The sequence below is a fragment of the Pinus tabuliformis genome, chromosome 9 (genome assembly GCF_031772625.1).
Source record: "Pinus tabuliformis cultivar Carrire ecotype Pingquan chromosome 9, CPIR1, whole genome shotgun sequence".
Classification (NCBI taxonomy): domain Eukaryota; kingdom Viridiplantae; phylum Streptophyta; class Pinopsida; order Pinales; family Pinaceae; genus Pinus; species Pinus tabuliformis.
In genome coordinates, this window is record NC_142307.1 from 1,772,741,154 (window position 1) to 1,772,755,355 (window position 14,202).

A 14,202-nucleotide genomic window follows, 5' to 3' on the forward strand; every position below is an offset into this window, starting at 1 on the left:
CTTGTCACACCAATGGTTGGAACACCAATGGGTACATCTTCCCTTCCATCATAAATGTAGAGCTTCTTCAAATGTGGGACAATCATAGCATCGAACTGTTTCATGAACTCCATCCCTAATACAGCTTCATAGTCATCAATCCGCACTATAGTGAAGTCCACCTTCCCTGTCCATTCACCAAGTGTAGTGTCCACCCTCTCAGCTATACCAAGAATCTCAATAGGAGGAGAATTCACTGTCTTCATTTGTGCCTTTGCTGGTACAAATTTCAGCCCAATCCTTCTCGCAGTATCTTCACCCATGAAGTTGTGAGAAGCCCCACTATCCACCATAGTGAGCACATCAACACCTCCAACCTTCATTCGAACATACTCCAACTTGTTCCTTTCAGGATCCCTTCTAGAGACCACCTCCGTAGTAGCAGAAGCACCAAGTATCTGCATCATCCCCACAGAAGCACCTTCATTCCTTACATCAGATTGTGCAATAGCAGCCACCTTTGGTTTAGAAGGAAAATTCTTCACCATGTGTGGTCCAGCACATATCCAACACTTCAAGGCTTTCTTCGTCTTCGAACTATCATCTGATTTCGAAGCATCTTCTTTCTTCTTATCTTTCGGTTTATCAAACTTCTTCTTCCTATCATCAGAAGTCTCATCATAATGCTCTACCAACCTGTCAACAGCAGCAAAAGCTTCCTCAAGTGTCCTGATCTTCTGCCTCTTCACTTCATTGTGTGCCCAAGGTTTCAACCCAATAATGAAGTTGAACACCTTGTCCCTCTCCGCCATGTCAGGAAGTTCCAGAGCTGCACTTGCAAACTCCCGCTGATATGCTTGTAGGCTCCCGGTCTGCTTTATGTACTTAATCTTCATCCTTGCTTCCCATGTTTCATCCTGAGGACTGAAATGAGTCTGCAAAGCCTTCTTCATGTCATCCCACGAAGTAATGTCATCAGCACTACCATTGGCAATCTGATCTAACCTCCTTCGCCACCACATCTTAGCATCCTTTGTTAAGAACTGAGCAACTACCTTGACCTTTGTCTCATCATCAGATAGACCCAACCGTTCCAAGTATTGCTCCATGTCCCATAGAAAGTTACCAAGAGTCTTTGCATTCCTTGTGCCATCATAAGATTCCAGTTCCTTGACCTTCACATGAGGCACTCCTCCACCTGAGTTATGCCTCACGGCCTTCTTCAACACAGCGATCTCATCCTTGGCTTCGTCAAGAGTTTTCTTCAAGTTCACAATCTCCGCAAGACCCTGATCCCTTGCTTCTTCAACCTCCTTGACTCTTACTTCAAGTTGTGTACACATAAGGTCAGTGTACTCATACTGTGTACGAAGTTCATCATGTTGTGTTCGGAGTTCATCGAGCTCTTCTTTCGTCTTCAAATTGGCCTCTTGTTCTTTAGCGAACAAGTCCATCTTCTTATCCCAAGAAGTCTCCATATCCTCCATCTTTTCCAACACTTTTTCAATGAACCCAATAGTAGTATCCTTCACAACGTGACTAGACCCAGCCTGAGATTCGACTGCCATCTCTAACAGCTTCTTTCTCCTTTGCAATCTAGTTTCGACCATCCAATAGCTTCACCAAGTCACCTGCAATTAGAACCAACCCTTGTTCCACTTGTGTGAAACGGTTTCCTTCACTTGCAAGCACCTATCACAAGCAACCCTACTCAACAGCTTCAAACCGAAATCTTGTTCTCACCTATCAAGTGTATGCCGACTTCAATGCTTCAACACCTGAACCTGTTCACAAGCTTCAACCTGTCACGAGCAAACCTTGCTCTGATACCAACTTCACTTTGGTGAAGTTGTGTAGCAGCTTCAACCTTCAATACCCTGAATCAGCTGCTCTGATACCAACTGTCACGATAGTGCAGTGGGATCAGCACTTCATCGTCAACCCGGTCATCAGCCTGCTCTGATACCAACTGTCATGCCCCTACACCTGCAGTAGTCTTCCAACCGCTTATAGCGAGGTGCGGCACCACCAAACGCTTTCTTTTCACCAATACTAACATTCGTGGACTATGCCTACTTTCACTTTAACATTACTTAGCTTGTGTTTCGCAACCAAGTAAACATACAATTATCCTTTATACTTAATGAAGCCCATACTCATTCATTATCATCATGCAATTATAACAAGAACATCAACAATTGCAACAAGTATAAAGGGGAGGGGCAACTCCCGAACAAGTCTGCCCGACAATATATTATAACCAGTCTTTCTTCAATAATACAATACAAGTAATGCTTGGCAGACTCCAAGCCAATACTTAGTTTCTTTTACAAAACAGGCAACCAGCCTTTACAATACATGTGCACCTCTTGCACGAAGGGCGGTGCTCACCCGAGCCACCTAGATACCCTTACCAAGTCCTGCACAAATCTGCACATCCACCGAACCCCGGGCACACCTTGCCCACTCTTCGACCGACTCAAGACAACCTCCAAGTGCACCTTCAAGTGGAGCGCATGAGATATGCGCAGCTCCCCTTATTTCTGCGCACTTCTAGTTTACCCCTTGACTCTTATGCGTAGAAGAGATGAGAGAATTCGTTGATGAAATGAGCTCTAAGGCTCTCACATATATATGCTTCTTTGTGGGTTTACATGGGGTGTGCAGCCCCTTGGCCGACCCCCAAACCATACATAATGCGCCCCCATAAGGGCCTTTACCAAGTCGGCTTGCCCTCACCGCAAGCTCCTTCCAAGTCGCAATATAAACTCCCAACACTTAGCCGCATTTCTCAAGTGTCGTAATCTGCGCCATGGTTTCGTTGCATTGTCGTTCACGGTATCGTCGCATTTCTTCCGCACTCCCCTCGCACTTGCGTTTGTTGCACGCCCGCGCCCTCGTGCACGGCGACTTTGCCCGGCTCCCGTCGCACAATCGCCCGGAGGCCTTACACAGCGAGTCCTAAAAATCTTCCCTTGGTATGCCCGCGGAGACACTTCCTCCCAGCGAGGCCTAAAAAGCCTATTTCTCTCAAAGAGCAACAGCAACGGCAAGGGATTTCAATTGACGAATCTCATTCCGAGCTTCAGGGAGACAGCTGAATGATGAGTTTTAGCAGCTCCTGCTCGCCACGGATTACCCCCTCCATGCCTACTACACCTTGGCGTTGGATATCATATCAGACACAAAGATTGAGCACCAAGATTAATTGTGGCACCAGAGGACTACACAAAGGTTAATTGTGGCAGGAAACTGAGAGCAGCTGAGACACAAGGTTCGAGCTGATGACTGGACAGGGTGCTGAGAGAATAGGTGAACCAGAGCTAAACACAAATATAGTAATTTACCGTCCATTTTCATTCAAAGCTGATATTATTAAAAAATTATCCTACCTGTAAATTCAGAGCAGAGATTATAAAGAAACTACGATGAGATCCCAGCATCATAATTAAAATGAGAAAAAATTTCAAAATTTTCCACTGTTTAGATGCAGAGTTGGAATTATACAAAAATATCGAAGACGATTGTGATGGATCTCTTAGTGCAGAGCCCCTTACATAGAAGCTCTGATATTGCAGCATATAATGAAACCCTTACTGCAAATTACAAAAGAGTGAAACCTAAGACAGTGCCCACGATCTTTCTAAGCAGGCGTGGTTCTATTATTGCTAAAGCGACCGGAATGAAGCTCTTGTCCCTCGTCCTGCCCATCATCATTTTCACCAGTGATCTCCTCAAGGGATCTTCCCTTCGTCTCCGGAGTTAGAAACGTTAAGAAAAAACCCATGGCGCAGATAATAGCAAGAAGCAGCAGAGCTTTCTTGATTCCTATTCCCGTGGGGTAACCTGTATCTGTCTCCTTTTCATGCATGCTCTGTGCAGCGTACAGGAACCCAAACGCTCCCACGATGGCCCCCGCCTTCCCAGCTACAGCCGAGATGCCGTGGCAAGTCAACTGCAATCTGGCCGGAAAGATTTCGGCGGGCACTATGAAAGTGGTACTGTTTGGCCCGAAATTGGTGAAGAAAAATGTAAGCAAGTACATGATCACGAAGGTCGTGTGTTGTCCACCGCAGTAGCCACTGTCGCAGGTGTGCCCTCGCCAATGGTAGTATGGAATTGCAAGAGCGAACATGAAAACCGTCGTGAAGAAGAAGCCCATGAGCTGAATGGCGAACCTGCCTATGCGGTCTATGAGAGCCACGGTGAACCAATAGCCGGGCACCGTTGCGCAGAGAGCAATGAGTAACTGGGCTCTGGCTACCTTGTACACTTCGTGTATGGCGTTCATTTTCTTGGCGACAGGAAGCCATCCGACGGCCGTGTAGATGTCTTTCTGGAAAAGGTTGTTGCTGTAGAAGGCTATGTCCAGAAGAAACCATGTGCTCGTCGTCCCCAGAAGATGAAGCCCGTGGCACCTTACGAATTCTCTGGAAAACAGCCCGAATTGGTCATTTCCAGCGGCCTTAACCGTTTCCGGCGACTGTTCCTCGATGTCGACCTGCAACACCTTGGCCATGTCGGAAGCGGCAAGCTTCGTGTTCTTGGCCACGAGCGCCGTGTATCGAGCCGTCTCCGACATCTTGAGATGCCAGTAATAAGTGAGCAACGCTGGGATGGCTCCGAACATGAGGATTATTCTCCACACGAAGTCCACCTGCGAGGCAGTGGACAGCCTCGGGTTTTCTTCAAACGTGGGCCAAGGATACACCTTGTTGAACGACGTGGCCACGATGACGGACACTGCGCCTCCGGTCAAGATGCCGAAGCCCTGCATAGCGAACACCGCGGCAATGAAGGCCCCGCGTGTTCTCTTGTTGGCGTACTCTGACATTATCGTGGCTGACAACGGATAGTCTCCGCCAATGCCGAAGCCCAGTCAGAACCTGAAAACGCAGAGCGTTGTCATCATTGATCATGATGTACCTTCCATCATCTCTCATCTCGATGTGCATATGTAGATCCTTCTCCTCCAAATCACTCAAAAAATCTCTATTCCCCGTCATATGGAACGAGGCACCATTGTTAAGGTACCAACAACTTCCCATCACGATGTTGGACATGCATGCAATGAGAGTAAAATCCAGCTCAAACTGTGAATCCAAAGCTTCACCCATTGCTCCTCCTAAGGTCTTATTGTTTTTCTTCTTGTGTGGACACTTCATGGCATAGTGCCCAAATTCATAACAGTGAAAACACTTGACTCTAGACAAGTCTTTCTTCTTGCCCCCTTGACTAGATTCTGCTTTGGATTAGGATTTCTTCCCTTTCCCTTTCTTTTCCTTTCCATCCAAGGCACAATTCTCCTCATCCTCACCCTTGGATGAAGTCCTCGTCTCTAGTATTCTACCTTATTTCCTCTTGCACTAGAACAGACCGTAGGCGCTCCTAACTTAGTAGTTTCTCCCTACCATTTACCGAATCTTGACAGTTATGCCAACTCTTGGGAAGGCTCAAAAGGGCTAGAGCTACCAAAGCTTCTTTAGGGACATTAACACCGACCCCGCCAAGTTCATCACGACACTATGTAAACCTGCTCAGATACTGCGAAATTGTGTCATTCTTCTGCATCTTGATACTTCGAAGCTTGTCCTTGAGTGTCAACTTCCTATAGTCACTATTGTTCTTAAAAAATTATGTCAGAGTTTTCCACATCATGAATGGAGTCTCTTTTCCATGGAGATTCGAGACAATATGATCCCGTACTCCCTCCAATATGATTCTCCTCGCTTTGGCCACATCTTTATTCCACTGAGCAATATTTTGGGCAAAAGATGCTTGGGATTTTGCTAAATATGTCTTGATGTATTCTAATAGCCCATTTCATCTAATATTGCCTCCATGTATTCCTTCCATGCAACAAAGTTTGAGGTGCCTCCCAAGGCATACTTTAGCTTGAGTCCATTAAAATCCATCTTCTCAATCCTGAAGAAAACCTTCAACATTGGTCTTCAAATTTGAACCTCCTGCAATGACAACTTTGAAATCTTTGTTCTATAGTGATTCCAACTCTAATACCGTGTAGAAATTAATGTGTATATTCAATATTGCTCATGAAATTTGCTAAATCACAAGACATGAAGCTACTCTAATGATCTGAAGAAGTTAATTCACCATTTAGAACAAGAATCATAAACATGCGAAAGGAAACATCACACATGCACATAGATTTATATAGGAGAAAGAAATTACTCAAAACCCCTTACTATCTATATTGCATTAATCAAAGAATAGAGATGAAATACATATGCTTGCTCAAGCCCGAGCACAACCTGCAAGTGTACTCTATCCCTTTGCCTGAATGACTGACTATGGCCAACACTTAGCCAATTTTCAAGTCCTCCAAGCTCTTATTTCCTTGCATTGTTTCCTTGGGAAATTGACCCCTATTATTTAGGAATTTCCCACTATTGAAATGTGAAATTCTCTAGGGTCCTTCCTCTGACTGCATGCACCACCTGTACACATTGGAATCTCTATATCAACTTGGTAACTCAAATTCTCTGCATGCAACAATTATTTTGGGTTGATTGATCAGTTAACTGGTTAATCATTGAATGTGGTTGGAGTTACACTTCCACAACTTGACCTCCACCAATTCTTCTAACAGTTAGAACTAGTTAAACTGACAATAACTCAAATTAACTTAAATAAATTGCTACAAATTTGCAATCAAACACGCAAAACTGAACTCTAACTCCAACTCGAATTTATTGAGTAAACTAGATGACATAAGCCATGTCACACAAGTTAAAATCATCCAAGTTGTCCGTTGATGTGGAATTTGGAATTTTCTCTAGTTTGACCAAGGCAAAGTCAAACTAAGATTTTCTCACTGCATTTTCAATAGAGGAGGGAAAGAACTACCCAAATACAAGTTTCTTAAGAAACTGCAAATGTTTAAACAATAATCTTTTGTGATTTATATGTGGGCTCAACTAGGCCACCTAAAGAAATACTCTAATGAAAGAGCATCAAATAAATATGAGTTTTGTTTTTTTTTTTTTTTTTTTTATTAATTTTGGAGTATCACCTAAATTCTATTCTAAATTAGATGACACTAATCTATATCAGCATTATACGAGAACTCAATTTGAAGCATGAAAATTAAATGTGAAAGTGATCATTTTAAGCGACAAAAATGATATGAACTTAAACAAATTAATAAGCACAAATACTTATTTTAATTATATAATTAAAATGAGTATACTAACATTCATGGAAAGGAAACATTTAATCAAATCTCAATTTCACATTTAGTTAAAATCACATATGGGCATAATAATATATCATATACAAAATCAATCAAAATAATTGATAGATAATATCAGCTTCATTTCAATACAAATGCATTTGACCGACCCCTCTTTATCCAAGAGAGTCACATATATAGAGTAAAGGTTTTGTAACAAAACAAACATATTGTTGTTTATAACAAATCCATTGAGAAGAAATCATGTTCCTAAATTAAAAGTCTTGATAGTTGATGATGTCCTAATTGGTCATCATTTGGAATTTCATTCAACAAAATCAAGTCTACTCCATTTTTCAAAGAATATGTCTTGATCTCTCTATCTTCCCATTTCACTTAAACAAACATGTTTAAGCAAATTTAATAATTCAAGAAATTAGGAAATCTATGCAACATAGCATAAACTAAAATCAAGGAAAATTTTGTTTTAAATAGAATCAACTTACTAACTATATTTAACTAATCACATGGTGTAATTTAGGCATCTAGGGTCTGGTAAGCGCAATAAGCTATTTTCTGCAATGATAAGCTAGATTCTGGATTTTATCTTAATCATTTCTTAAACGGGATTAATTTCTTTAATTAGTCTAATATGGTGATTAAATAAGCTGAAAATGAAATAAAGGTAATTTGGAAATATCACTCAGATGGATAAGGTGGACGTTGGATGAGTGGAATGGCATGGGAGGAGTTTGAATTTTTAAAGTGGCACGTGTTAGAATCCACTACATTCGTTGGCATGTGAATATCTATGCTGCCTTGTTGTAAAGTTGGAGAGAAAATATCGGCAGCAGCTAACCAGCCTGCTATAGGGCATTAAATCTCTGGGGAGATGCAGGCTGGATAGCCCGATAACACACGAATTCGAAAACTAGACATTAAATAAAAAAAAGAATAGTTTTCGAATTCGTGTGTTACCGAGCTATCCAGCCTGCATTTTTCCGGACATTTAATGCCTTATGGAAAGCTGATTAGCGGCTGCCGAAGAAATCACTGCTGCCGAAGTTAACAAAAAAAATGCTCGAACTTTTACAGCTTTCAAAAAAGCATAATTGCAAGACGACTTCATAATTATCCACTTGGCAAGGGGAAACCTTTTCAGATATATAAAATAGAGCAGAAAATGACACTGAATAATATCCAGAATTCTTAGTGTCCTCGTTTGAACACGAGACCTCGTATAGAACATGAATTTCGCCGTCAGGCCCGTGGGGAAATAAAGTTTCACACAGCAATTGGACGAACACTTTTTTTTCTTGAGGGTTTGTCGAGACTATGTTATCATCCGTGTTTACTCTTCCCTATTCGTGTCAAATTGACAATTTATTTTTATTTTTTTTTTGTCAAATTGACAATTTATTTTTATTTTTTTTCAAATTAATATTGTATTTCATCAAAATATTACTAAACCCAAGTACATCAGACAGCCATCTTAATTATGAGACCCAAGTACATCAGACAGCATCTTAAACATGTCGCCTAGTAGGTGTCAATCGGCCAATTGGAAAATCAAATATTTTTAAATATCTACCAATTTAGTAATAGTCCAAAATTTTAATCAAATATTTTTAAATATCAATTAATATTTCAAAATTTTAACAGTTTTGACCACTCTAATTCTCTTTTGAGAAACATACCATAAAATTGGAACTATAAAGAGAAGATAGGATGACCCCTCCACAAATCAAATCAATAAATCGTCAATAAAAAATAAAAAATGAAAAATGAAAAAACCTAAAGTAGAGTAAACCAAAAAACTAAGTTCATTACCGGTGCTAGATTCGTTGCACATGAGCCAGGTGGAGCTGCGGGGTCAGGATCACATTGAAAGTGGGATGGGATATGAGGCAGCCTTGCCTCCATTCATGAGCCAGGTGGAGCTGCACGCTCAGGATCACATTGAAAGTGGGATTGCGATTGGATATGAGGCAGCCTTGCCTCCATTCTTTCTGAACATACCCTCCATTCTTTTTGCGCATACCCGTCGCCCGATACCCTCCATTCTTTCTAAGCATACCCGGTGGTTTGAAGGCTTTCCAAAGCTGCAAAGGTATTATTTATTTCTCATTCCGACTTTCAGGGATTTCAATTGACGAATCTCATTAGGAGACAGGGACGAATCTCATTCCGAGTTTCAGGGAGACAGCTGAATGATAAGTTTTAGCAGCTTCTGCTGGCCACGGATACCCCCTCCATGCCTACTACGCCTTGGCGTTGCATATCATATCAGACACAAAGATTGAGCACCAAGATTAATTGTGGCACCAGAGGACTACACAGAAGTTAATTGTGACAGGAAACTGAGAGCAGCTAGACACAAGGTTCGAGCTGATGACATTACAGGGTGCCGAGAGAATAGGTGAACCAGAGCTAAACACAAATTTAGTAATTTACCGTCCATTTTCATTCAAAGCTGAGATTATAAAACAATTATCCTCCCTGTAAGTTCAGAGCTTAGATTATAAAGAAACTACGATGAGATCCCAGCGTCATAATACAAACGAGAAAAATTTCCACTGTTTAGATGCAGAGTTGGAATTATACGAAAATATCGAAGACAATTGTGATGAATCTCTTAGTGCAGAACCCTTAAGGTAGAAGCTCTGATATTGCAGCAATATAATGAAACTCTTACTGCAAATTACAAAAGAGTGAAACCTAAGACAGTACCCACGATCCTTCTAAGCAGGCGTGGTTCGATTATTGCTAAAGCGACCGGAATGAAGCTCTTGTCCCTCGTCCTGCTCATCATCATTTTCACCAGTGATCTCCTCAAGGGATCTGCCCTTCGTCTCGGGAGTTAGAAACGTGAAGAAAAAACCCATGGCGCAGATAATAGCAAGAAGCAGCAGAGCTTTCTTGATTCCTATTCCCGTGGGGTAACCTGTATCTGTCTCCTTTTGATGCGTGCTCTGCGCAGCGTACAGGAACCCAAACGCTCCCACGATGGCCCCCGCCTTCCCAGCTGCAGCCGAGATGCCGTGGCAAGTCGACCGCAATCTGGCCGGAAAGATTTCGGCGGGCACGATGAAAGTGGTACTGTTTGGCCCGAAATTGGCGAAGAAAAACGTAAGCGAGTACATGATCACGAAGGTAGTGTGTTGTCCGCCGCAGTAGCCACTGTCACAGGTGTGCCCTCGCCAATGGTAGTATGGAATTGCAAGAGCGAACATGAAAACCGTCATGAAGAAGAAGCCCATGAGCTGAATGGCGAACCTTCCTAAGCGGTCTATGAGAGCCACGGTGAACCAGTAGCCGGGCACCGTTGCGCAGAGAGCAATGAGCGACTGGGCTCTCGCTACCTTGTAGACTTCGTGTATGGCGTTCATTTTCTTGGCTTTGGGAAGCCATCCGACGGCCGTGTAGATGTCTTTCTGGAAAAGGTTGTTGCTGTAAAAGGCTATGTCCAGAAGAAACCATGTGGTCGTCGTCCCCAGAAGATGAAGCCCGTGGCGCCTCGCGAATTCTCTAGAAAACAGCCCGAATTGGTCATTTCCGGCAGCCGTAGCCGTTTCCGGCGCCTGTTCCTCGATGTCGACCTGCAAAACCTTGGCCATGTTGGAAGCGGCCAGCTTCGTGTTCTTGGCCACGAGCGCCGTGTATCGAGCCGTCTCCGGCATCTTGAGACGCCAGTAATAAGTGAGCAACGCTGGGATGGCTCCGAACATGAGGATTATTCTCCACACGAAGTCCGCTTGCGGGGCAGTAGACAGCCCCGGGTTTTCTTCAAACGTGGGCCGAGGGTACGCCTTGTTGAACGACGTGGCCACGATGATGGACACCGCGCCTCCGGTCAAGATGCCGAAGCCCTGCATAGCGAACACCGCGGCAATGAAGGCCCCGCGTGTTTTCTTGTTGGCGTACTCTGACATTATCGTTGCTGACAACGGATAGTCCCCGCCGATCCCGAAGCCCAGCCAGAACCTGAAAAAGCAGAGCGTTGTCATCACTGATTTGGCCGTATGGCCGAACGAGAGCCCGCTGGCCAGGGCGCCGCCTACCATGGTGATAAGCGTCATCCCGTACACTTTCTTGCGCCCGAGTTTGTCCCCGAGCCAGCCGAAGAACAGCTGGCCTGCCAGTGTTCCGCACAGAGCCACGCCGTTCACTGCCGCCGACACATTGGGCGGCAACGATCCGGGTTTGCCAGTCGCTGGATCGTAGTAATAAAGTCTCCCCAGCAGCTTGGTGACAGTAGTAATACAGAAAAGATCATAAGCATCAGTGAAGAAACCCATGCCAGAAATGATGATAGCTGTGAAATGATACCATTGCGTTTTGGCCTTGTCCAGTGCATTTAACACCTCCAGTTGCTGTGTCCTCGCCATGATTGAGCTTCAAAATTTGGAATCCCCAACCCAAAATCACATTCACACACAACCAATCCCCCTAATTAAAACCTGCTCGCTTGCTTTCTGATCTCGAAAGCTGCAAAGAGCAGTTCTATCTACAGACGACCACGCTAGCAATGATATTTGTAACCCCAGGCGTCGGTGATGATATTTCTTGCCATCTGGCGAAATAAATTAAAAAACAATATTCCGCTTGAACTCTCGTACAAATTGAGGCAGAGATACATTTTGGTTTTCCACTTGCCGAAAACACTGTTGACTTTTCGAATAATAAATGTAGGCGCGTAGAGGTTGAGTGCGGATATGAAGTGCTGTGACAAGATCCGGTCTATGTTAACATTAGGGTAAAATATAATCTAAAACAGAGATATATGGAGAGATTTATACTATAAAAATAATTTTTAAATAGAAGTGTCTTTATAATAGTTTTTTTATTATATTGAATTAGATGAAAGTGTAAATTATTATGTGTATTTGAAATTTCTAATATATTAGAGATAGGAATTGATTATTATATTGAATTAGATGAAAGTGTAAATTATTATGTGTATTTGAAATTTCAAGATATTAGAGATAGGAATTGAATTGAGTAGGGAGAATAATAAGATTTCTTTTCACTAATTTTATTAAAAAATTCTGAAACCACATTAAAAAAATTACAAAAACATAAAATATTATTAAATATTTTGATATCAAGTTGATAATTACCTTAAAAAAATAAAATCGGATATATTAATTGTAATTGTAAAATTACTTGTTCATTTCCTTGTAGGTTGAGATAAAAAGAATATGCCTATTCTAGACTTATTGACTATTCAATGATATAAAAACAATGATACTAAGATAAACACAAAAAGAAAATTTAAACCATACACACAAAGCAAAACAGAAGAGAGTTTTTTATCTATGTCGGCATACAAACAAAAATAGTTTTCTGTCAATGTCAAACATGGTAAACGAGTGGGAACCGTCTTATTGTATATTAAATGCACTGCATCAGTGATTAGCACGAGATCATCATACCTGCCGAGATGCATATATAGTAAAAAATATTGAAGAAATATTTTGTGGAATCTCTTTATTCTTGGAAATTGAGAAAGATGACACCTGGATTAGTACCCAGAACATCAGTCACTGATTTGTTTATCAGATTTGAAGGTGTGATTCATAATATTTTTATTAACAATATGTTTTTAGGTGAATGATTAATACAATTATGTAAATTTATATGGGTTAATTAAGTTTATCTTTGATATTTCAAACAAATAATGGTTATTTTTTTTATTTAAGTTAAATTTTGTAATTATATAATGAGTTTATATGAATTTTTTTTTTTGTAAATACTAATTCTATTAAAAAAGAGAAAATTTATGTACAATGAGGTCGAGACCTCAGAGGAGGCAGATGCCAGCCCTCAGCCAGATATTCAGAGATATACATTTCATGCTTTCTGTTGATTTCACATTGCAGACTTCAAAAGATTTTGTTTGGACCATGACCCCCTGAGATATTTCTATTCAGCATCTAACATGGCAAAGCTAACATCTTTAGAAATTTTACTAAGACGCATACTATCATGCCCGCCATTAATCAAAAAGACAAAAAGGTACCCATCAAACCCACAGTTGTAACAGTAAACAGAGAGCAGGTTGGCTAGCGCCACGAGCTTGAACAAGAACATAAACCAGACATAGGACCATAGACTTGGAAACAAAGACACATAGTCAAAATTACACAGAGCAGAGGCAAGAATGCCACCCGTCGGTGAAGAGCCGGCCTTAGTCTGCATGCTGCAGAGAGTCAGGCGTGTCCCTATCCACCTGGCTGGAAGAAGCGACCCAGGTGACGAAGCCATTGTCATCATTTCCTTCAATGACGCCTTCAGGAGTAGTCACCAGATTGAGAATGCAGCCTGCACGCTGAGACAACCCACAGGCCAGAATCTCGTTCTGAGTTGGGTCGACCGGATGCTGAGGCTCTTCAGAAACAGGGGTGTCCTCCTGCATATTGTCCTCGTTAGACACCACCCCGGCCATTTCCCCTTGAAGAACGTTGTCTTCCTGAGATTGAGAGGAAGTAGCGTGAGCCGAGCTGATAGGATTACTCTCTTCCTCAGCGAGAATAACTGTGATGCTTGCCGTCAATACAGGCCTGTTGAGCCTACTGTGGAATGTGAACCTGGTAGTCTGAAAAGAATTGTGCGGAAGAGACCCAGCTTGACCCGGGGGCGGAGAAGAAGGGGAGGCTGAGGCAATGGGAATGACATTCTGCGGAGCAGGTCGAGAGGTTCTGCCTCTATTCCCAGTGTTGCTTCCTCTGCGCGGGATTCCTCGACGGCGAGGCATGCTTAGGATAACAGGCTGACTGAGAAAGGGGTTGAGGCGGAGCAGACGGGTGAGAATTTGAGCGCAGAGGAGCCCAATAACATCAAAAGACCAGGCGAGCTTCCAAATACGATGAGCCAGGCAAGGGTGCGGGAAGAATTCTGAGCGGAGGTGAAATAAACCAGTGACAATGGCGTGAATTAAAAACGAAGCCATACATAAAATCTTACCTAAATGCTCTTGAACCAAGCGCTCATAAATGCCGAACTATGTGACCAACATACCGTTCTGCAGC

General features: G+C 42.4%; 1 protein-coding gene and 1 pseudogene across 1 annotated transcript; both read right to left on the minus strand.

Annotated features, from left to right (window-relative positions):
• Nucleotides 1-3,607: 3,607 nt before the first annotated feature.
• On the minus strand, nucleotides 3,608-4,891 carry LOC149155868 (low affinity inorganic phosphate transporter 1-like; annotated as a pseudogene).
• A 4,832-nt stretch (nucleotides 4,892-9,723) lies between these two features.
• LOC149155869 (putative inorganic phosphate transporter 1-3) lies at nucleotides 9,724-11,731 on the minus strand. Its single transcript, XM_089446097.1, has one exon. The coding sequence runs from the start codon at nucleotides 11,557-11,559 to the stop codon at nucleotides 9,913-9,915; it is 1,647 nt and encodes a 548-aa protein (XP_089302223.1). The 5' UTR covers nucleotides 11,560-11,731; the 3' UTR covers nucleotides 9,724-9,912.
• Nucleotides 11,732-14,202: the final 2,471 nt, after the last annotated feature.